General features: G+C 33.8%; 2 protein-coding genes across 37 annotated transcripts in view; one reads left to right on the top strand and one right to left on the bottom strand.

Moving 5' to 3' along the window:
* The window catches only part of PTPRD (protein tyrosine phosphatase receptor type D), a 2,336,513-nt gene that overhangs the window by 16,286 nt on the left and 2,293,980 nt on the right, over positions 1–26,247 (top strand). The window lies entirely within an intron of this gene.
* LOC100406877 (RRP15-like protein) lies at positions 8–1,077 on the bottom strand. Its single transcript, XM_035289325.2, has one exon. It carries the CDS (start codon positions 1,060–1,062, stop codon positions 499–501), a length of 564 nt encoding a protein of 187 aa, XP_035145216.2. The 5' UTR covers positions 1,063–1,077; the 3' UTR covers positions 8–498.

Here is a 26,247-nt window from a genome sequence, read left to right as displayed (position 1 = left end):
TTGTGTATTTATTTATTTATTTATTTTTAATTTTAAATTTTATTATATAGGTTTTCTCAATAACTTCCAAATACAAACCAAAAAACACCAATCATTCCCAAAAACTACAGATACATAGTTGGGTCTAGAAGTTCGAAGGCAGAGAACTATTAACTTGAAAGAGTTTAATTATGAATTGGTACTGTATTTCTGAAAACACTGGTGATACTGAAATAACACACCAATAGACAGGACCAATATGATCCTGGCAAAATGCTTATCTCACTGGTCAAGCTGCAATATTTCCTTTTACAAATGTTCTGAGGAACAATGCTTAAAATTATACCAGGGTTTAAAATATAGTTTAAATAACGTATATATAAAGTGTACATGAAAAGGGGAAATATGAAATCAGGCCAAAGTCTTTTGACTTTTGGTATCCTTATAATTCCCCAACTATCAGGGGATGAAATATTTTTCTAGAAAAAATAAAATGATGATTGTATTTCCTGTGGTGCTTTATGTATCAGAGTCACTTGCAGATTCTGGCCTGCTGTCATCTGGCCCATCACTTTCCTTGTCCCAGTCTTTCATAGATGCTCCCATCATGAAATTGTCACGTAGGATCGTCCAACCTGGGCCCTCTTCTGATTTCACTTCAGTCTGTTTGGCTTTTGGTTTCTTCTTGCTTGAGGTAGTCTCATTTGTACTTTCATCCATTCCTCTCAAAACACTGATAAAATCTTTCTTGGAAACAGTTGATATCAACTTAGTTCGCTTTCTAATAGAGCTTCCAGCTTCTTTAACCTTCTCATCAACGTTCTTTTGATGTTTCTGAACAGCATTAAATAACTGCACCACACCCCTCGTTGCAATTCTCTGAAGATTTCTCTCTGTCTCCTTGTCTTGGACAACATCTGGCTTTACTCTGCACATCATTTCCCACTCCATCCTCTTATCACGCTGTTTTATTTTCTCTTGTCTTTCTTGCTTTAACTTTTCTTTTTCCTTTTCCAGCTTCTTATTTTTGACCAGAATAGTAGGTTTACTTTCAGGAGTTTTCTTGTTGAGAACTTTAGCCATGGCATCTGCCCAGCCCGTATTGGTCCCAGGATTTGTGTATTTATAACTGGTGGGTTAGAAGAAAAACGATTTGAAAGAAAAATAGCTTTAATTTTTTTAAAAGAAACACATTACAAATCACATGATTAAGGTGAGAAGGCAATGACAGTATCTGGTCCTTTCTCTTTTAGATTGAAGTCTTTAATATATACTCAACAATCTTATAAGATTCTTAATTTTTAAAACAGCTAATATTAAATGTATAGTGGATAAAAAATTAAAATAAATAAATAAATAAATAAATGTATAATGGAAAAAGTACTCTGTTACAAAATGGGATATTAGCTTCTTTCCCCCCCAGTAAAGTAGCTAGAGCTTATAGAAAGAGTATTTTAAAATGCACTTTAAGATGTGTTTTGGAAAACAGCTAATGCACTGACATATGTATATAATTCTAATTTTTATGTATTATAAAATATATAATAATAATTGTGAATCAAGTAAAGAGTAGCCATAAATATTAAATGATATAGGCAAATTGTATTTAAAGCATAGACATGATTCTGTATCTGTGTACCAAAATGAAACCCCCACAAAAAACCCACTTGCCTATGGAAGATTATTTGGTATACCAACTGAGAAGAAAACACATCTTTTTAAAGGGTACTACTTTGCTTCACTTTGCAGAAATTTAGAGTCAAGAAGCTTACTGAATTTTATCACTGATTTTTCCAACTTATTTGGAAGTAATTATTGGTTATTTGAGGGAAAATTTGTGTAAAGCTATTCAATTAGTTGTAAATTGCCTCATTATCTTTTATAGTTCATCTCTTTTTATTTTAATTTACTTTTCACCATTAATTTTCTTTAATTAGCAATTAACACTAAAAAAATTCTTTACATCAGCTGCCTAGATAATTAATACAGTCCTATGGATTTCTGTAGACACAATATGTTAATGAATGCTTTGATTTGACCTAAGCCTCATTTTCACTCTGAAAATTGTACCTCTACAGAGTTAGACAAGAAACACACAATATAAGCAAGTTGGTTTATTTTAAATTCTGGGGTTAACATATGGCCTAATTATCTCCTTATAAATAGTTATCATTTGAATAATTAAGTCAACCTGTCATTGAGCTTTTGGGAGTAAACTGTTTCCTGAAATTTCCCCCCGCCCCCCGCACTCCTTGACAACATGAAAGTAAAATTCATATCACTTCTATCTCTTTAAAGTGCAAATGATTCCATAACTAAGTAGCATTTTTCATTTAATTTGGTACTGTGACAAAGATCGGCTCAGAAATGTGTATCTATACTTCAGTACAAGGACATCAAATATTTTATCCTCAGCTGCCCTTACCACACACCTTTGAACTAGTAGATTTCTTGTGACACCTCATTAGACAGAATAATTGTTGCAAGGGTGTGACCTTGTACCTCTGAAGCCATCTCTCATTCGATGGATGGTGTGAATGACTAAGTGGGTCAGTCTCAGAAGATCCTAAGCCATTCGTTCTCATTAGGCTGCCAGCCGTCAAATTCCAACAACATAGCAGGTTGTTTGAGAAATGTAGCGATTTATTGAAGGCATTTCTATATATGTATTTCAAGGCAATCAGCAGTTCAAAGAACATATATTAACTGAAAACTCAGGTACAAATAGCATCAGTTTATTGTTGCTATATTAAGCTCCTTGCTTGTATTTAAACTGATTTGGTATTGATCATTGATCATAATTCCATAGGTACTTTATCTTTTTGAATTTAGTTAAATGAAGATTGAAATGTAAAAGGGCAATTCTAGTGTCACTAATAAAGATAGCAAAAGCATTATCCAGTTCAGTTTTACTCAAGGCATGTGCAAAATAATTTCTCCTTTATTTGTATTTAAGGGAAATACATAGAGAACAAATGTTTTCTTAAAACTAGAGGTAAAGTGTCCTCTGTAATTATAGTAAAGTAGATTATATAATCTGCTTGTTCAGGCATATTCTATATAACAGGCTATAATTTCTTTGGAAGGGGATGGCAACTAATATAAATGATTTAAAATAGGTAGAAAAGATTGAAGCACAACACAAAGAGTTTATTTCTTATAGGGAGAAGGGGAAAACTTTCAATACTTCCTGTTTTAATAACTTAATTTTGCCATGTGCTGAATAAATGTTTTTAAAACAAAGCAGAAGACTGTAATGACATTGAGAGAGGAATGCTTTGTATGAAAAGGAAAAGCACCATTTGGGGCTAGAGGAAATATTTTGGAAATTTTAGATTTCCTATGTTCTGTCTATGCAATAAGAAGAAAACATACATTTTTTTCAAGGTTGCAAATAGGCTTAGCTTTTTGTGGAAAGCATATTTTGCTTCAAGATTTTCCCTTCATTTTAAAATAGTTCATTAACATTTCTCTGGATCAAGATCAAAAATGTCTGTCTGCCAAATTTTTTAGAGAATTTCCAATATCTTTGTATTAGTGTGAGGTCTGTCATATATATTAAAACAGGACTATTCATGATATAGCCTTAAATAAATATAGACATATTTAGAACAAGAACACAGTTCTGAAGCCACTGGTGACTTCAAAATTCCTACTCTCTTCTGTATTTCTGTGTATTGTTGTTCTAGGTTTAGCCAGTCCATTAATATAAAATGAAGTCATAATTGTAGTAATACCCAAATATATATGACTTTGTGCTCCCACTTTTTTAATTGTAGGAGTTTGAGGCTTCTAATAATGTTTATTCCAATATTTTATATATGTTTTCATGAGTAATCACTTTTCATGTGCTGTATAAATTTATTGTTCAAATTATAGTTTATGGACAGCAGTATGGGTATCACTTGGGAGCTTGTTAGAAATGCATAATCTTAGGCCTGACCCCAGACTCTCTGAATTATCACCATTATTTAACAAGATCCCAGGTGTCTCCTATTACGGTTTGAGAGGCACTGTTTAGGATGCAACTCTATGTTCTTCTTATTTGCTTCCCTTGTCAAAGTGCCACATCACGTTATATTCTGCCATGGATATATTGGCCACTGCTTGGCCATCTGTAACTGACATGGCTGTTACCTGTAGCTGGGTTCCCAAGTCTGTATTCATGAGATGCTGTAATGTTCTGTCCTTCAACACCTCCCAACCATGAAACAATTTTCTCCACTCACAAAAGGAGAAACAAAGCTGTCATTTTAAACAGCCTTTTCTAAAGTTTTGGTGATAACAATGAGTAAGTTTACCCAACGGGTAATTAAATCAGCTGTTGCATTTGGCCAGTTTTAGTCTACTGGCTCACATGTGTAATGCTGGGACCTTCTAGGACATTGCCCCACTTAGCTCACAGCTCCTTCCCATTAACCTTTTCCATACGTGTCATATAGCTATATTCCTGGGGACTTTAGACCCAATTCCTAGAAATTTTTGGCAGAATGCGATTCCGTCTCACTTCAGTCTTAACACTCAACACTAGAGTTTCTGTGATTTGTTCTAGGTTCGGCCTTCTGTTATTTATCTGTTGTTGTGCAACAAAGTACTCTAACGCTGAGTTACTGAAAACAACTAAAATTCATTAACTAAAAAGTTTCTTCGAGTGTCTCAGCTGCCTGGTTCTGGCTCAGAATCGCTCACAAAGCCAGGCTGCAATCAAATTGTTAGTGGTGGGAGTTGGGGTCTGCAGCCATCTCCGGACTGACTCAGTCTAGGGGATCCACATCTAAGCTGCAGCTCCTTGCCTTATGGGATTGCTGAGGCTGCCTGTAACATGGTAGGAAATAGAGGTGGAATAAGCATGAGCAATGGAAAGAAATGCCACCCTGCCTTTTATGACCTCAGTAGAATTGAGTCACTAAGCACAGCCCACACACAACAGGTGGTAATAAGAAAGTGTGAGAATTCCACGAGGCTGGGATCTTTGGGGCCATATTGTAGGCTGCCCATCAAAGTATTTTTCTTGGGAAAGTAAATAGTACTTCCCTCAAGGTATGACTTCAATTTCTGTTCCCAACAAGGTGATTTTACCAGATCATGCAATGAATAATGGGAGGGTCTAGTTTGCACTGCTTTAAGTAATCTGCAGCATTAGATGACAACTCTCATTGAATTCTTTATGAAATCTTTTCATCCCTGCGTTCACATCTCCTGCAAACTCTCAAAGCAAAACAAGACAAAATTAAGACAGCTCCACAAGGCATTTGTCCTCTCAAAGCACATACCAGTAGTACAGGCCTGGTACCTTTTACAGTCAGTCACACAAAATAAATTAATCTTTATTCTTTAAATTTGTCTGCTACTGTCAAACCACAGACTTACACACATACACATGCATAAACAAAAAAGAACAGGAATAGAAATGGAGTAAGCACAAGCCATAGAAAGAAATGCCACCCAGCCTTTTATGACTTCGGTCACGAAGCAGGGCCCACAGACAACAAGGTGGGAATAAGAAAGTGTGAGAATCCTAGGAGGCTGGGATCTTTGGGGCCATAATGGAGTCTGCCCACTAGTCTTTTTCTTGAGGGAAGTAGTCCTTCCCTCAAGGTATGACCTCGTTTTTATCCACAAAGAAGTCAATTATGATCCTTTTAAAAAAACATGTTTAAATCAGCTTAACTTAGGTATAACTTATATACAATGTAATATATTTATATATTTTTATGCATTTTATATAATTCACATTATACCAGGTATTGAGTTTTCAATATATAATATTTACATTCAGGCTAATAGTGACCTTACGTAGTTTTCCACTGGGAATAATGAATGGGTTTTTCTTTTACATTTGTGAAACTAAAGAGATTTTGAGAGGGCGACTATACACAGGAGGAGCCTGCTTCAAAAATAAATTTGATGGGGAATGAATAAGAACATTATTGTATTTCCATGCAATGGAATATTATACAGCAGTACAAAAGAATGAACCACTGATACACTCAATAATGAAAATGAATCTAAAAGAATGTATGTTTACCAAAAGAAGCCAGAGGCAACATATTATATACAGTAGGGTTTTAATTATATGAAGTTCTAAAACTGAGGATATGAGATTTATGGTGTTAGAAATGACGTCAGTGTTTGCCTATGGGAGGGGAGATGTGGAAGATTGACTGTAAAGGAGTAAGAGGCAATTTTAGGATAATAAATATATTCTATCTCTTGGTGTAGAAATTACCTGGGTATATGTGTTTGAAAAGCTGCTCACTTAAAATAGGTACATTTTATTGCATATAAGTTATACCTCAATTAAGCTGATTTTAAAAATCTACAAAGAAGTCAACTATGACAATTCTTTTTTTAACAATTTTAAAATCATAAATAATACAATGTATTGTATTGTAACTAATAAATAGTTACATGGCATTTTCCAACTTCTACCTGTTATTACTAAATATTGTAGACTTGTTTTCAGCCTGAATACCCTGATTTGAATCATTGTTCTTAAGGCAATAAAATTTGAATCTTGCTAATTATCACTTTATACTAGGGCTCAGAAGTTTAATTGTGAAAGTATGATATTACAGATTGTTGCTGTTTTCAACTTCTTGACATGTTGTCAAACTTGGAACATTATTAGACTTGGTTTATTTTTATTTTCAATTTGTTTATATACTTTTTAATGTCAATTTCTATGTCTTATAGGTGGTTTCAAATGGAGTCACATTAATAGTAATAACAAATTTAATTTGTTCGTAAAATTTTCTAGCTTATGCATTTCTTAGTCTTCTGCAAAACATGCTAAGTATTCTTAGAAGTTCCAGGCAGATATTTCATGTGTTCACATGTAAATTTAATCCAAAGTTGTATCAGCTGTCACTGGCCTCCACTAATGCTTGCTTTCCTCATCCTGATTCTCAGCCTTCTGCTGGCTATTTCTTTGTGCATCTGATATTGCATAGATGCTACTGTATCCATCAGTTTCTGCTATCTTCTGTCAGGAATTTGCTGGGTCAAGGTTTTATTCTGTTTCATTGTCGAGCCACGGAAGCCCTTTATAGCTGTTACCATAGTAATTCATTGCCGAGTTTGGCAAGAATGCCTCCATCTCTCCTCCTTTAGTTTTTCTTTTATACTTTACTATCGGGTGGCTGCTTATGCCCTAATGCCTTAGTCATTTACTGAAACAGCTTCTTCAGTTTTACTTATAAGCTCCTTTTCAACTCCGTTTGCTTCACAGGACTCAGATGTGAAACTTAACCCAGATTAATCTGAGTGACTGGTCTCATACTTCACTGATAATTTCCTTTCTTCTCCTGTGACTAAAACATTGTTATTGGGTCAAGTTCAATGTGTATTCTTCACTCTTATAGGCTGTGTTCTCTTTCAAAGAAATTCTTAGTTGCTCTTTATAACAGGATTTCTCCAGATCTGTTTGACCTGTTTATCTGACCCACACAGACATTTCTGAAATCCTTATACAGGTTCATGTGAGGATTCCTACTATGTTTTCTGACTTTCAGTTATATACGATTTCTACTTTACTGCAGCTAAAAACCTGAGTTTAGGTAACATTCTATATGTGAGACAACTCTATCCAATCATGACCCTGAGAAGTCATGAGCAACTATATACTCATTTTCTTCTTTTGTGAAATTAGAAGGTTCTACAACACTACTCAGTAAGTTATCTTCCCCTGATGAGACAGATTCTAGTGAGAGAAATAGACCAAATAAAATGTTAAAAGAAAAATACATATTAGATACTGTTACCTGCTAAGGAGAAAATAAAATAAATCAGTAAAGAGAATACAGGTAATATGGGAGTAGGTTATACAATTTGAAATAGGAAATAGGGGGCCAGAGAGACTTTTGCTAATAAAGAGGCATTTGACTAGAGCTAAAGGAAGAGATAACCTTTTAAGTGCCTTCCAGGCCCTTGTTTAGAGAATATCAGAGGTGATAATTTCTCACATTGAAATATACTTAGTAATTTAATATTCGGTAGACATTTTAAAATACTAAGCAATAGTCTTTTACTCAATGTTTGTTTTATAATTTTCAGTATTATTTCTTTCATATATAACTATGGTGATCTTTTAATATGAATATTATGAGTTCTGATTCCATGGCTAGGCCATTTATTCAGGTAATTTAGATTGACATTTATTTTTAGGTTGAATTGTTTGGATAACTGTCGTGTGTGTGTGTGTGTGTGTGTGTGTGTGTGTGTGTGTGTTTGTGTGTACACCAAGCCAAAATGACACCTTCATGGTCCCACATTGATTGCTCGCACACTTAGTTAACAGAGTTTGTAAGATAGCTAAGCTACTAGGTGGAAAATTCCTCCTTGCAGAATATTTGTTCCTGTCATAAGCACCATTTTACTCACATATTTTGCATTACCTTACAAAGACCACAAGCCTTGGAGTCACAAAACTGCAGCTACGAAATTGCAGCTATAAAACTCATTAATATGTCACTGAGCCTCTCTTTGAACTAGGCACTATGTAAAACACTGGGCATAAAATCGAATCTAACAAGTTGTTATCATGGAACTCCTACTTGTCTGACTAGTAAATTAGTCATCTTTTTCCCTTTCTAAAATACTTTTTATATAACACTTCAGAACTTACATAGCATTGTCTTCTATGATCAATTAGCTACTTGGTATGAGAGATACTGGAATTATCTTTTGTGAGGATAAGTCTAACATATGATCTGTATTGTAATCTAGCAAACTAGGAATATGAACTTCTTGTCAGAAAGATCTGCTTAAATTCCATTTTTTTTGTCTATCTCCTATCTTCGGCTTTCCATGAGTTGTCCTTGCTTTTTCCCTCATCTGTGTTTATACAGCCTTTATACTTACCCCTGAGCTCTGTGGGTCTTTTAACTAGACTAAAGTGTGTGAGACAGAGACTGTGTCTTCAGTTTTACATCTTAAGTACCTTGTTAAGTGCCAAATACATGTTATATGTGGATTTACTCCTTAAGTGAGCAGTTATAAGCCAGAATGGGCTTCTCTGCTGACAAGCCATGTGCTCTTGGCCATTTGGCTTCTCCAAATCTCAGATAATGTTTCTGAAAGAGTGATATGCGCATTAATGAGGAAATGCAATAATCTGGATCAGGCATTTTTAACAAAGCCAACTGCTATTAAGCTTTTCTTAAATGTTAGTGTCTCCCCTTCTCCTCTTTCCTTCTGCAACTCTTCCTATTTATTATTATGATTACCATTATTTTTATTATTAATTTTCATTCTTAGGATATGGATTCTGTTTGAATTAAATTCAAAATGTTATATATACCATAGATACTCAATAAACTCCAGTCAATAAATTATTTTTATTGAGCCTTTATTAGGTCCATAGAACTTGTGAATGAATGTAATTTTATCTCCAATATAGTTTAGTGAAAAACGTTTTAGTGTTTCCTGCATAGAATAAATTTATCCTAAAGGAGGCAGGGCAGCAGATACCTGAGCTGTTTTTTGCAGTATCCTCATAGCTGAATACAAGGACCTTTGCTGTCAGCTTCTTTGACTTGTTTTCACATTATCTGTCATGATAGGTCTCTTCATGATTATACCTTCACCACTTCACTTTATCCATGTAATAACACCTCATGTGATTTGTAGGTAGTGGTAAATGTCACTGTGAAATTTTAACACTGATCTATTTATTAAATGTTATATTTCTAGAATCTTGATGGTAAAACATCCTGTCTTTACCATCTACCAGTAATTTTTTAGATAAATATAGCCAGGATATTATCATGTAAAATGCAAAATGATGAGCGAAAGGGTGTTAAATATTTTACAGAGTTAAAAAACAAAGGAAAATCTACAAAATAAGAGCAGTCTTGAATCTGAAAGCTTAATTATACTGATGACAAAGAAGCACGGTAAAAAAAAAAAAAAGTTTTCTATACAAGAGTGTGTATGTGCAAACACAAAATTTTGAAGAACCGTTTCAGGGTTGACAGTAACTTACACTCTTCTTGATAGTAAGAAGGAAAAATTCATTCTCGGCACTGTAGTCATTGCTTCATTTTACTTTTCAAGAAAGTATTATGCCCACAAGCAAACCTTGTGAAAGACATATAAGAATGCAGTTCATTCTTTTTAGATTCTTACAATCATTGTCTGTTTCCCTCATGACTAACTGCAATAGATTTAGTCTCACAAGGTACTTTATGTAGAATTTCCATGTAATTTTTATGCTTTCTTTAAAAAAGTGCTTTTGACATCTTTTTTGAATATTTTCATTCTCATGAGTATACTTTTCTATGTCACTTTTCATCGAGCTGAATATAGCAATTTGAGGTTGGAGTGATACCAGTCTATTTTTAGCATTCTTTCTTGTAAAACTCCTCTCACCATCCTTGTAAAGGCTGCAAAGATGTATGGTTCACATTTTTTCCCTCTTGTCCTCATAGTTCATGCCATTTAATGGTCATATAAATAATTATATACTCTTGTTGAGTCTCTCTGCTATATCTTTCATTGCAGATTGTGGAGAGACATTTATCTAATAAACAAAAACAGGATACGCAGAAAAATGTTTGAATGCTTAAATCTCTTATAATTTACTTTTATGTAAATTTGTTACTGCACTGTGTTTTGAAAAGAATATTTTATCTATCTAGCTTCAAATAAATATCTCATATTAGGTATGAATTTCTCATACAATGTTTATATTTATAGCTTTGTATTCATACTATATTACTTTCCATTTGTCAACATTAGATTTCAGGTTTTTCTTGATAACCTAGTTACATCACTGAGTGAAATTCATTTTCATCTGACTTTTCTATGCATGTTGTTTTTAAATGTGTAAAATAGGTTATTTTTGTAACCGAAAAATCAAAACTGGAAAAAACGTCAGGCACTATCCTGCAAAGTCTCCATTATTTAATAAGAACCTTTATTCCCCACACACTGTTGTGTGTTTATGTATGTGTACTATTTCCCTAATGCTCCTTTGATTGCATTCCTAATACTTAAAGATACTTTAAATTTCTCCCTTCACTACATTTTTTAAAAAGCAACATATAAAATATTACATATTTTAGGTTCAGTATATTTGTTACTGCTTTACATAACATGGCATGATGTGAGATTTCTCCACCAATTTCCACCCCTAAAATTCCTTGGGTTTGAAGTATTCGTTTTCTAAAATCTTTGTGGACATATGTGATTTTTTTTTTCTGAGTTTGAGAGTATGCTCGTCTTTTTACTTCTAAAGATAAATTTGTTAACTGGTTTTCTCCTGATGAGATGTCTGGATAAGATTGAGAAGAGTGTGAAAAGGTAAAGTATAAGATACATTCTAAATATGGACTTCCATCAATGGGAGCATTGATAACAAATATCTGAGGGAAGGAAGAGCACACAAAAAATGAGTTATTGTTTCAATATTATGAAAATAAGATTAATATTAAAGTGTTAATAACAGTTACTAGTGCTTCTCCTTCTCCCATTCATCACTGTTTGTGTGATTCTCACCACTGATGGAAAACTACATTTAATATTACTAAATTGTAATATTATATTATATATTTATTGTTATAAACCTATTTCATGGTTTATTTAAGGGGAGTCAAAAATCAAATACATGACTAAAATAGAGGTAAGATTAGTTTGCCATTTTACATTATCATCAGTTATTTATTGTCTGAAAACTCAAAAATGTTCAATTATATATCATGCTAATTTTGGCCTGAGAGTAGTTTGGGTAATGGTTTAAATGTCCATCTAAGATATGAATGTTCTTTTAGTGATGGGATCAAATTTCTGGTTCAGATATAGTTCAGGAAGCTTCCTTTCATTGAATCACTGGAGTCAGATACTTCTTATTGTTTATTCATATATTCATTCATTGAACAAATGTGTACTTCACACCAAGTTTACATCATGTCTTTGAACAGGTAAACAATATTTGGTTTTTGTTCTCTGGCTTATCTCTACTGATATATGTCATTATTCAATTCAGTGACATAAATCTAGGTAGTTCAAGCAGGAAGAGATCATACAGGGTAAAAATAGTACTTGTAAATCCTTTACAAGAGCTGGAAGAAGAAATGTGAAGAAGTCTACCATTACTTCTTGGGTTCACCACTGACTTTCAGAGAATCAGAAATGTCAACTGAAACCCAGATCTGGAGCTACAGTAGACTCTACAAGGTGATTGTGTCAACTTGCAGCACTGAAGTAGGTGTTTTATTGAGGAAAATATAGAGGCTACTGCAAATTCTTTTTTATACTGAAACCACATAACTACATGCCATTGTAAGAAATGATTATCTTTCTCTATGGTGCTGTACCAGTGCATCTCATTGGTGGAAACCAAGTTGTATTTTGATGGATCTATGTTGGGACAGGAGCCAAATACAGTTTCTAGGCTTAAGCTTTTTCATGCACTGACCAAGGAAGAAAGACATAAGAGCCTTTCTTTTTTTAATTGTCATGCCAGTCATGTTAGAACACCTGTGATAAAGAAGAGAGAAGAAAAGGGATAAGGATTTCGAGTACCAACACACAATTATTCATCTTAGGCTTAATGTGAGACAGACATTTCTAAGAGAAAATGTCTCCTTGTTACCTCAATTCACCAATAGAGGAAAGCTCCTTTTAGGCTAGCAATGCTCAGAATTGTTACTTGTGTACCCTATACCATCCCATGTTTTCAAAGTGAAGAAAGGTAGACATTACCTTAAGCAGTCTTCTCTCAGATTTCTAGACATTGACTCAATGCTTTGGCATTATTTAATGCAACTCAGACAGCTGTCCTTCCAAATAACATAGCTGTGATTTCAACAAACATAGCTATCACCACCACTGAACTGTATAGAACATCTGGTCCGTAACCATAACCACAGGACCTCCTTCTGCATTTCAGTTTACTTAATCATTAGTCTCAAGTGTCCGATATCCTCCAAGAGACTGGCATGAGTGAAAACAAAAGGCTCTTCCCTCCTTAGTCAATACACAGAAAAGCATACCATCTCACATGTTAGCCTTTGTCCTCTTCTAAAAGGGAGGTCACCCACGATTTGTCAATCTTGTTGCTGACCCAACTACTCGTGAACTTCCTTCTTCCAAAATAATTTTACTTCACTTCCTGAAACTTCTACATTGTGATACTTAACAAACAGATAAATAAACAGCAAAAGAACAAAGGGGCTTACTCTGCTGTATCACCCAACTCTTCCCTGCTGTGCGTTTTTTTTAATACCACCCACTCCCAGACTTTATCATCCAAAGGCCATACTTGCTGGACCGAATTATAGATTAGCCTAATATAGGTATTAATTCATGCTCTTTCTTCTGTCAAATACAATTCCATTTTTTTCTCCCTCTACCCTATATCATTTCACTTTTTATTCTTCCCTTACATGTTAGCCTAAATATTACTTCCTTCTAAGAAAATCTTTGTCACTGAAAACTGGATTAGGTTACACCATTATTGACTGTCACAGCACCCTGAATATCTTCTCCACAGTATTTATCCCAATGGTGTGTGTTGTTTTTTGTTTAGTGTTATTAATTCTGTAATAATATAAGTTTTTTGTCAGTAGGCCTGCATTTATCTTTTTACACAATTATCTATGGCACTGGAGCACTTCATAAGGGTATATTAAATGGAAAATAGATACTAAATATGGCCTAAAATGGAAATATTCAAGGTTAGATGGCTAGTCATCACAGATATATCATAGAGGAGACTTTTAGGGTGTTGTCAAATCCTGAGACGTGATTTTGCTAAATGAAAATGAAAGAAAAGTTAACATATCTATATAATATGGATAAAGTGGAAACATAAGCTAACAAAATAACAGTTGGGTCATGTGGATTTGAGAATACTTTTAACACTGATTCTAAATTGAGATTAGCATAACTTTAATTTTACATTTTGTTGAAATCTTATGCTTGGGAGTAGGAAAGAATACCAAAAGTACAGGCAGAGCTAAAAGAGAAAAGGAAAATATGAGGACAGAAGTATAAAAAAATGAAGGTCAGGTATAGAAATTGATCTTCATTGATGGAAAACTGATAATGGCTCATGCTGCTTCTTGTTGATAAACAGTTTTACCGGATGGTCATTAATCCAGGGGCATCTTGAACTATATGCTAACTCTAATATTTGGTTAGATCCCACATGGCATGCCTTACTTTCTGAGTAGAATAAATGGCAGGACTGCCAAGAAGCACCTGACTAAATTCCTAGAAGAACTTAATTTTTCATGGCTGCTAAACGGATATCTTATTATCACCCAAGTTTCCCACTCCAGAATTCAGGAATCCTTGAATAGCATAAATGCTTAATTCCAGGTTGTTGTTCTGAATTTATTTGTGATCATGATTGAAGATTCCACTTTCTTATGAGTGATGTAGCTTAACGGTGCTTATCTTGTGATAAATATTATTAATAATATAAGAATCTGTATTTAAAGCATCTGTCTGTGGAGAACTTAAATATCTTCACTTGTTAAAAAACATCATTTAATTTCTATTTAATACCCAGCTATTCCTCAGAAATGACCTAAACTGCTGAGACAAAACTGAGGGATGGTGAAATTAAAATGGTGATTTACCCAATTATCACAGCAAGTGAGTTGTCTTATTCCAGCATGTGGTGGATAATTGTAACAAAATACACAAACCCTGCTATGTGTACTGGCATTAATTTGGTTCCTGGTAATTATTATTGGGAATAGCATCAAAGTTCTAAATTAGCTGAAATTATGAATACTTCTGCCTCTTCACTCTTTGAATATTACCTAAAGAACTTTTTGACAAGTGTTTGTTTTCTTAACTGCCCCTACCATGTTATTCATCATAATATTGAAAGAGAAGGTTTAAATTGTTTGGTTATAGCTATGAATAAACAGATGAGCAGTCTATAAACTTGTCAGTTTCCTTTCAAGAGTGAAATAGATGTAAGACAAATATTTTGTCCTGTATTTCTTATATATTCTTTCTTTAGAATTTGTAATATAACTTAAACAATCTACTCGTTCGTTTTAATATTGACACAGTTGTTTCAAGACCTAATACTGTTTTTTGTATGTTGAACAAATACTTCTACAGTACTTAATATGCACCAGGTAGTGTTATAAGTACTTCGCAGATATTAACAATTAATTATCATAGTAGCCCTGTGGGGTAAGGATGATATTCATCTTTATTTTAGAAAAGAGGAAATTGAAGCCCAGACATGGCATTTGTGATTCACATCAGGTGATTCACATCTGGGAAGTGGCAGAACCAACATGGAAACCCATGCAGCCTGGATCCTGGGTTTGCAATCTAGGCTCCTGTGTTTTGGTGCCTTTTACTATGAGAGCAGTGCTTCTCTGACAAATATTTCCTATATTTGAGGAAATCAATTAACTATTTGGTTCTCATCAGACATGTACTCTATGATATATTAAGATCTATGTGTGTCTAATGGTACTTTAAATGTAACAGAAAAAAAGGATATGGTGAAAAAAATTTATTTAAAGATCAGATACTCCGACTCTGAGGCTAGATGTGCTACCAGTGTTTTACACTGCAATCACTTTGTCTCTCTGAGACCTGGTTTATTCTTCTTTGACTGCTAGAATTTATAACTTTCATGTACTATAATTGATAAAATTTCAGAATATGGCAGTTATACTCAATACTACTCCAATGATGATTATTAGTATTTTTAATACTCTTTAACCTAGATTGCTAAATTCCTGACAGCATTTCTACTCAATCCATTATCTTATAATAAAATGATTGAAATAATTGATATTAGCAAAATTTATGTAATTTCAAAAAGTAAAGCAAGGGAAACAAGAAAATATAAAGTAATAAAAAATTCTTTAAATCATCATTGAATTCACATATGTGCATAGACACATGTAATTTTGTAATTTACTTTAAAGGATGAGTATATTGATGCAGGTTTATACACTGTTGATTGTAATAAAAACACATTACCAAGACACAGAATGTAATGTTTTATTTAAAAAATGGCATAGTCATATCAAAATTATTTTCACACTCTAAGATGTGCTGAAATGCTTATAGTGATTCCAATGTTATTGCTTTGAAAGTTGTTTAACCTTAGGTAAGCTACAGATTTTACTGAAATGTGTTATTGCCACTGTTACAGAGAAAAAGAGGGAGGCTAGGTTCTCCTGAATTTAATAGAAGATACATATAAAGTGTTTCATTGTTACAATTTGTGCTTATTTAAGCTAGAACAACAAAGAGTTAAACCACTCACTATCAGGTTTCTGTACGTTCAGAACTGAGTGAAAACTAATATTTAGAATTTATAAGGAATTTAAACAATTTAACAAGCCAAAAAAAATTAAAAATTGACAGAGGACGTGAACAGACACTCCTTTAAAAAAAAAAAAAGGCATTCAAGCAACCAAAACAATGCTCAACAATGTCAATCACCAGAAAAATGCAAATCAATACAACAATGATAATTATCTCAGCACCAGTTAGAATTGTCATTACTAGGAGTATCAGAAAATACTAGATGTTGGTGAGGTCTTGGGAAAAAAGGGAATAGTTATATATGTTGATGAAAATGTAAATTAATTTAGCCACTGTGGAAAGCTATTTAGAGATTCCTCAAAGAACTTAGAACTACCAGCAATCCCATTACTAGGTATATATCCAAAGAGAATAAAATGTTCTATCAAAAACACTCATGCGCTCGTATGTTAATCACAGCACTACTGACAGTAGGAAGGACATGGAATCAGCCTAAGTACCCATCAACAGTGAACTGGATGAAGAAAATGTGATACATACACACCATTAAATATTGTGCAGCCATAAAATATAGCAAAATCATGTTCTTTGCAGCAACATGGATGCAGCTGGGGGTCATTATTCTAAATGAAATAACACAGGAACAGGATATCAAATACTTCAGGCTCTCATTTATAAGCAGGAGCTAAACACATACACATGGACATAAAGATGAGAACAATAGATACTAGGGACTACTATGGAGAGTGAGAGGGCAAAAAAGCTAGTATAGGGTGAGAATATATGGTGTTTAATTTTCTATTCCTCTGTTAGTTTGCTAAGAATGATGGCTTCCAGTTTAGTCCATGTTCCTGCAAAGGACACCATGATCTCATTCCTTTTTATGGCTGCATAGTAGTCCACACAAGGAAGGGAACAACATACATCGGGGCCTGTTGAGGGATGGGGGACAAGGGGAGGGAGAGCATTAGGACAAATACCTAATGCATGTGGAGTTTAAAACATAGACGACGGGTTAAGAGGTCCAGCAAACCACTATGTTACATGTATACCTATATAACAAACCTGCACATTTTGCACATCTATCCCAGAACTTAAAGTAAAATAAAATAAAAATACAAGATAAAATGTGGATTAAAAAATGATTATTGGGTACTATATTTACTGACTTTATGATGGGTTGGTTTGTACCTCAAACCTCAGAATTATACAATATACCCATCTAACAAACCTGCACATATACCCCCGAATCTAAAATAAAAATGGAAATTATTTAAAAAAATATGAATGAAAGTGGCAGTGCTGTAGTGTGTTACTGATTCACACAATACTTTTTGGTATGACATAATCTCAATTATTTACTTCTATAGGAGAAGAGGTGAGTTTCTGGATTCCCAGTTATTGGTCAATCTTATTTCTTTGTAAGAATATGAATGACTCATATAGCAGCAGAATGAAGACTAGATAATCAACAATTTCTTTTCTGTTTTTGAATTACTCTATTGATGTATATCATTTGTATCTCTGGTAATCTGCATTTTTGTATAATACAAATGAAAAATTTGCAAGAACCCCTAAAATAAAATAAAGGTATTTAAAACTAATCATAACTTTTCAGATAATATGTGTAATTTTATAAGTATTATTCTGGTTCTCTATATATGAGAAACTTACACATATTACAATGTCTTCCTAAACTCAAATCATTATCATCTGTGTATATAATTGTTTTTAGAAATTTTAGGAGACATTCGATAAGTCCTCATTGAAATACCTTGTACTGGGCCAGAAACAGTGGCTCATGCCTGTAATCCCAGCAGTTTGGGAGTCCAAGGCAGGTAGATAACGAGGTCAGGGGTTCAAGACCAGCCTGACCAACATGGTGAAGCTCTGTCTCTACTAAAAATACAAAAATTAGCTAGACATGGTGGTGCACACCTGTAATCCCAGCTATTCAGGAGGCTGAGGCAGGAGAATAGCTTGAACCAGGGAGGTGGAGGTTGCAGTGAGCTGAGATCATGCCACTATACTCCAGCCTAGATGACAGAGTAAGATTTAGTCTCAAAAAAAGAGAGAAGTACCTTGTACTGAATTGTATATTTAGTTTAACTCATTCCTGTTCCTATACTATAAACATAAATTATAACTATAATGCAGATTGCTTTTTGTAATTCGAAGACCTTCAAAATATGTTAGTGATGATGTAGGTGTTGTATAAGTTTGCTGGTTTTAATCAATAAAATATCTTAAGTTCTGTGTTGATTCTTAGTTGAAAGGTTAAGTGCTTAACAAGTCAGTCTGGTAAATCATATCTGATCAGTGTATTAGTTTCCTACTGCTGCTGTAACAAATTGCTACAAACAGTTGCATAAAACAATTAAAATTCATTTCATTCTTCTGGAGTCTTTAAGTCTAAACTGAGACTCATTGGGTGAAAAGCAAGATGTTGGTAGGACTTCATTCTTTTCGAGGCTCAACAGGAGAATAGAGTGATAAATACTAGGTAGGACAAGATCCAGTCCATATCAGTTGAAGATTTTAAAACCTGATTATTAACATCACAGGCTCAGAAATTTGCCTTCAATCTGCAGTTTGATTCACCACTAAATATGAATGATCAATAGCTCAGCAGTGATAACAGACATTAGTGAATGGATCATAATTAGTTGGTAATTATTAATGTTTTCTGGTTCCATAGACTAAAGACAAAGCACATTAGTTTATAAAACTAAACTAAATATTTTGAATGTTCATTTGGTATGGGAGTATCATTTAACTTACTTAGAAATAGATGGCCTTGTTAAAGAATAAAGACATGTAGTTTTCTTTATTTTTTCCACAAAAATTACCCCAGTGTGCATAGTGGTTTAAAAGTTAAAATTTACAGTTTTAAAAATAGGAAAAGGATTGGCGCTCTAAATTATTTTGATGACATTTTAAAGAACAATTTATTTCTTTGAAACAGATGTTCTCCATTTCTATTTCAAGCCCTTTAAATGTTAGAAAAAAAAAGTAGGAATAAAATTGCATGAAAATAAGTACTAGAGACATGGCCACATGAACATATTAAAGATAAGTGTGAGTGTTGGCAATTAAGACATTTTCAATTTGGTGATATCTACCCTTGTTAACAATGATGTATTTAACTTGGTTAATTTTTTTTCACAAATCTTTATTTTATATTTATAACCACCTGTTGTGTTTATGACAAAGTGAAATAATAATTAAAATATTCCCTTGGAGCTATTGAACATATGGCACATTGAATCCTCTGTTGATTTTACTGTGACACTGGTTCTATTTTTTATATGTTTTCTCAACATGGTTATTTTAAGTTTTGCTGAAGCTTCAGTGATGAGACAATCATTTAGGAGGAAAGAAAATTAGTCAACCTTTACTAAATGTAGCCTAGTCTAAGAGATGAGTCCCCCATGCTCTAATGTCTTTCAGTCTGCAAGATTACGTTTTTGCAGTAACAGTCAGCCTTTTATGTGGACACTTAATTTATTGCCTAAAATGCATGTTTTGGTTTCAAATATTGAGATTCTATTTTTAAGGAGGGGTAACATATTAAACTCTAAAATAAATGAATCAAAAGTTTCATTTAAGAATTCAGAGTTCTTAAATGTCCCATATTTTTTAACATTCAGCCTAAAAAGCGACAGAAAGTTTCCCTCAAAATCAAATATATCCCAAACAGTTATCATTGGTAAATCATTCACATCCTTTTCCTCAATACTGAAAATTCTTATGAGATAATATTAGACTCTTACAACTTATAATGGAAAAATCAATGCAGTAAGAAAATTAAATTTTACTGATAGCCTTTAGGCAAAATGCAATGTTAAAATGCCTTTTAGCTTCCCAAGTGGTTCTTAGGCAAGGGAAGAAATGGAATCTGGGTTAGCTATCAGTACAAAATATTTTTTTTTTAGCATCCAACAGGCCTGCCTGCGAACCAAACTCTTTCCTAATGCATTTGTTCCTTGATTACTTAATAATGTGAAAATAACCATTCTAATCTGATAGTTTAAAAGGTCAGAAGTCTGTTCTACTCTTAAAAAAAAATTCCATAATCAAAATCAATGAGGAGATTCTCCATCTTCCCAGGAAGAGGAGTTAGCAGAAAGAAAATAGATTCATCTCCTGAGCAACGTAGTAATGATATTGGAACCCCTAGGGAGAGAAAGTGTTGAGGAGAGGAACAGAAAAAGGATGTAGAAGAGAGAGACAGAGAGAGACTGAAGCTAGAAAAGAAAATACATCAAGCAATGCTACCTGTCTCTTGTGAATATATGACATATAGACTTCACTTGATGTGGTTTGTGATCACAATCACGATAAGTGACCACTTGCTTTTCTTGGCAGGCAGATATAGCAGGAATTGTCTGTCATGCATTTTACTCATCCTGCATCTAAAATAAAGCCATATTTTATAAGACTGATTTAAAAGAGGACTTTTATTTTCTTAATTGCCCAGGAGAATGTGCACAGTTAATTTCTAGATCATCAACAAAGACATTGGTTTTTTACTACTGCTTTTCTACTTTGGATCATGATTAAAAAATCTATTTGCTGCCCTCATAAAATTCAGTGAATAGGTAGAGCACATCATTCATTCCTATTTGACTTTAAGAAAGACCTTTGTCAATGATCCTTTTGAATTTTGTTGTTATTTAATGAATGGCAAATATTATTATTTTTCCCAACTTTTAGATTCTTCAGGATTATGTGTTTAATTATAATTAGTATTGGGAAATTGATCTTGATCATCTTTAAATTCCTAATAATGATGATTATTAATCTTTGAAAGTACCTAGCTATTTTTGTTGATGTCTGTAGTGTCAAATAAATTATTTTATGTTTTCAAGTAAAATTACCCAGTGATTTCAGTAATCTAAAGGATGTTGGTCATGCTGCCTAATCTTATCACAGTGAAAAAAATATTTCTTATATTTTAAAAGTAGTTTTTGTATATTTCTTAATGATTTTTTTTCTTGTGGATCTTTTAGTCCACATTGCATTTTTCTATAGTCCCTGTGAGATTTATTCTCAATGACTTCTAGAAAAGGCATGTTCAACTATTTTTTTGTAGACAGTCAAATGGGAAAAGGCAATTTCTTTAGGTAATTATTTTTAAATGGGGGGAAGAAAGAGAATCTAAGATTATATATATATATATATATATATGTGCACATATATATGCATATATACATTTATACACATATATATATTTGAACCATATATAATTTATCTACTGTAATGTGAATTGGATATAAATTAATACAGAAATAAAAGCATACTTTCTTAGATTATATAATGATTCATTTTCTCAATTTTGCTGTGAAAAATTCCTGTGTAAGCTATTTAAAATCTTAATGAACATTAACTCACAAATTTATTTGAATTATAAACTTTCCCTATCTTAGCCAGATCTTAGAAATGGTAGAATTTTTCCTTTCTCCCTAGTTGCATTCTCCTTTTACTGATAAGAAACTTAAGACAGAGATGATATATATTTGTCTGTGGTCACGAATTTGGAATTATACCTGTACCAACTGCCTCAGAGTACAGTAATTATTTCAGTATACTATGCTGCTTTCTTTCCTGAAAGTGGATTAGCATTTTGAAGTTTAATGGTTCCTCTTAAACTTTCCTGAAAACCTGGGTAGAATCTCCATACTGAGAAATTTAAAACTGTTAGTTAAAAAAAAAATAAGATTGGAGGGCAGATATAGACCCAGAAAACTTAAAACAATACACACACACACACACACACACACACACACACACACACACACATATCTATCTGTCATTTGTCATCTCGCTTCTTGCAGACTTCATTGAGGTAGTTACAAAATCAATGTGTTTGTTATACATGTCTTCACAGGATTATTGTCCCCTCATTTGTTTCAGTATCTAAATCTCTATTTGAATTCAGATTGTATAGATCAAGTTACTGATTTTAACATTCTGAATTCTTCCTTGGCAGACTCCACACATGACCCATGCCTGTCCTCTTCCATCCTGCTTTACTGTTCTGGGTTTTTTAAAATTTGTCTTTCTCACCTTTCGGTGGCTTTACTAAAAACAATTTCACTTCTCTCACATTTGCTTTTCTTCTCTTTCCCAATCTTTCAATTTTCTCATTGCCTTATTTATTATTCTTTCTTATTTTCAGCAAATATTTGAGATACAAATACTATTTCCTTTTCACTGGGTGCCAGGAATGAGTCCAGGTATGCTGTAGCCCCATGCAGGGTTCCCAGCTTTTCCCCCTTTCATCCTAGCATCTGTGTTTTCTCTCCATCTGCTCTCAATGCTTTCTCCCTGAAGATCTGCTAGGGGTGTGTCAGTCTTCCTGATGCCCCAGTCCCTTGGTGAGAGACCTTTCTCCTGGCTATGTCTAGCTAGCCATCTTGCCTTCCTCCATACAAATTCTATTTCTTATTCTTAACAAAATAACTGGACCTATGAGTACTCTGAGAATAACTGAACCCAAATGTGAATAATTGCTGGATGTGTATACAGAAATAAATTTGTGGTATAAAGGATTTTGAGTTGGGTGGACTTGCATTTGGGAACATGTATTTAGGAGCAAACATGAATACATTTATTGGGATTAAATAACATTCAACATTAGTGTGTGGTTTTTACTGCTAAAGTAAAAAAAAAAACATTGAAATGTATAGATATAAAATAAGATTAATTCTTTTTGTAAAATTGGCACATATTTCTAAATTCAGGAGTTTAGAATCTTGTTCTGTTTTTGTGGGGAAGATGTTGGAGGCATCATATATTGGGGACTACTTGTATACTCACAAGTAAGGTATCTGCTAATTCTCTTGGTGATGACACAGATCTTGTCAAATTTTAGTTGATAACACAGTGATCACTTTTCCAACAGAAATCCAATAGTATTTCTTCTATATAGTACCTCATCTAGAATGGATGCATCCTCTTAATTTACTGCACATATGCTATAAAACAAAAGCATTAGCAACTAGGTTGAAAAAACTTAAAAGTTTTTAAATAGAGAAAAAAAACATGGCAAATGGGAGTGAGCTCTGTGGATGGACACTGGTTCATTCTGATTCTAAAGAGTCATTAGTTTTCCACTACAAGTGGCATTGTCGATTAGTAAAAACTATTTAGCACATTCACGTCTGGAGTCATTACGTTTCCTTGATTCAGTGGAGAGTTGAGTACATAGAAAAAATATTCTATGGAATTAAGTCTTTTTTTTTTTTTTACAAAATAAAAAGGTTTAATCAACTTATAGTTCCACATGGCTGAGGAGGCCTCACAATCATGACAGAAGGTGAAAGGCATATTTCACATGGCAGCAGACAAGAGAAGAGAACTTGTGTAGGCAAGTTCCCCTTATGAAACTATCAGATCTTATGAGACTTACTATCATGAGGACAGCACGGGAAAGACCTGCCCCCATGATTCAGTTATCTTTCCTCAGGAACTAAGTGTTAAGATTTATTTCTTATTCTGAATTAAACACACATCACAGGCATGGACAACTGTTTTTTGTAATTCGTAAGAATAGCTCTTCCTCGCCCGTCTACATGCTGACAGCCTTATGCTATGGATTTTGCTTGCAATTAGCTTCTTTGATCACTGTTTTGGTCTTCAGGGCATCATTCTTTGTCCCACTTTAACTCATAGGAACAAGTTTAAAAAGTTGCTCAAATGACTTTTTTCGCAGTGTGATATTGAGATGATTAGTCCGGAAAACAAAGACCCTCGTAACTTATTTAACAATACTGTATTTTTTATTTAAACAATGGTTGTTCTCCTCCAGGAATGACACTTATTAGAGAATATAAATTGTGAGTCCTACAGTAGAGCTAGATATACTGGCCTGATTATCATTGTAATGATTTCACAGCTTTAAACCTTTCATTTCATTGTAGTTCTTTATATGGCCCTTGAGTCTGGAAGAGTTAATGATTTTCCAAAAATATTATACTTTACTATGCAGGTATATGAGTTCTTAGTCATACATAGTGAGAAAATATGGCTTGTTTCATTGTCTAATAATTGTGCCCTTAGAAATGTAGAGTTCAATGTTTCCTGTCACTGTCTCACATAGAGTCATATACTGGGAAGCATGCACAGTATTTTAAGACCTCCTATATTAGGGGTCCCCAGTCCCTGGGTCGCAGACTGGTACTGGTCTGTTCTGTGACTTGCTAGGAATGGAGCTCCTCCACAGGAGATAAGTGGTAGGTGAGCAAGCATTATCGCCTGAGCTCTGCCTCCTGTCAGATCAGCAGTGGCATTAGATTCTCAAGGAACATGAACCCTATTGTGAACTGCTCATGTGAGGGATCTAGGTTGCCTGCTATTTATGAGAATCTAATGCCTGATGATCTGAGGTAGAACAACTTCATCTGGAAACTGTCTCCCTGCCCCAGTCCTTGGAAAAACTGTTTTCCATGAAAGTTGTCCCTGGTGCTGAAAATGGTTTGGGGAACCACTGTCTCATATGATTGGCTTTTTACATACACAGTTTTATAGTAACATTCTCTGGTGGTGGTCGTGACTACTTGACAGAGAGGGAACTGAGGTTCACAGAAAACAATAAAATTCCAAGATCTGTCATTCCATAAATAAGGGAACCTAGATTTAAATCCAGGCCTATCTCACTCCGAAAGCTAGTTTCTTCACTATATCATGGAAACGATTAAAACTTAACACAGCATTTATGATATCTGATGGCAACATATAAAATAAAGGTATCATTCTTTAATCAAAAAGAAAATACCAAAGTGTCCTGAAAATATTTGAGTACTAAAGAAAGGTATAATGTAAATGTCAGAGAGCTGTGGCATCAGTTTTTAATTAACTGTAACAAAGTCAAGTAAATGTCTCTAAATTAATTTTTTTATATCTACTAAAACCCAGATATAATCTGACGGTGGCTTCATAGATGAAAAATCAGATATAAAAACTGCAGTCAATAATTAACGTCACATATTTTAACTGATTTATTTTCTTAAAAATAAAATATGCTGCATGTTTTCTATAATGCCATTAATCTTTTAAAATACTACACTATAATGCAAATATGCATAAAATAGTAAGGGAAATGAATGAAAATGCCACGGAAACCAGAAGCATGATCTTCTGGTATATTCTGCTACACATTGTTGTGGGTTTGAAGCATTCATTTTTATCCTCTAAAATGCTCTTGAGTAAAAGAGCAATATAAAGAAAGAATGGTAACACAGTAAAAACAAACAACAACAACAACAACAAAAAACAAAGAAACAAAAGCACCTCACCTTATTTGCATCTGGGCATAACTCCAGGAATATTGACTACATAGGAGAAAATAGAGCACTTGAAGCCTGAACTCCAGACTTAAAGACAGTGACCTGCAATCTCCAGTATAGTGGACCAATACTGGACTAGCAAAATGCTACTCAGGACTATCTGCCAACTCAACTCAGCTCCCTCCTTTGTGTGAAAATTTACAAATCTGACTTTTCCAAATCTAGGACATTTGGAGAAAGCTGGGCCTAGCCATAGAATAAAATTATAAGGTTCCCATCCCACTGTGTGTGAGTGTGTGAGTCTGCATATGTGTGTGCATTTTTCCAGCACCTGATCTAAGTTCTTTAGAATTCCAATCTTACATAAGGTTTGCTCTATTCTTCTCCTCGTGCAATCTCTGTTTATCAGTATCTGTCCTTTCAATATCTTTTTGCAGTAATTATGTTCACTTATTTTAGAATTGAGAGAGAGGACACACTCCTGCTATATCTAATTTTGTCTAGCAATTTAAGCTCCCCATAATCATTTATGGCCTTGGGGCCACTTTCTTGCAGTAGCCAGGTGGTAATATTCTTTGGACTTCTTAATAAGTCAGTCTGATAATGTATTATTACTTGAATGGTAAGACATGATGGACATCCTTGAAGATTCTAGTTTATAAAAATGAAGAGTATGGATAACAAATGCAAAAGCATTACATAGAGTCCACTGATTTGTGAA

The sequence above is a fragment of the Callithrix jacchus genome, chromosome 1, assembly GCF_049354715.1.
Source record: "Callithrix jacchus isolate 240 chromosome 1, calJac240_pri, whole genome shotgun sequence".
In the NCBI taxonomy this organism is placed as follows: Eukaryota; Metazoa; Chordata; class Mammalia; order Primates; family Cebidae; genus Callithrix; species Callithrix jacchus.
Note: the sequence above shows the minus strand (reverse complement) of the source record. Positions and strands in the feature narration are given on the sequence as shown.

Coding starts and splice junctions, on each gene's coding strand:
- LOC100406877 (XM_035289325.2), bottom strand. CDS start 1,062: ATGGCTAAAGTTCTCAACAAGAAAACTCCTGAAAGTAAACCTACTATT.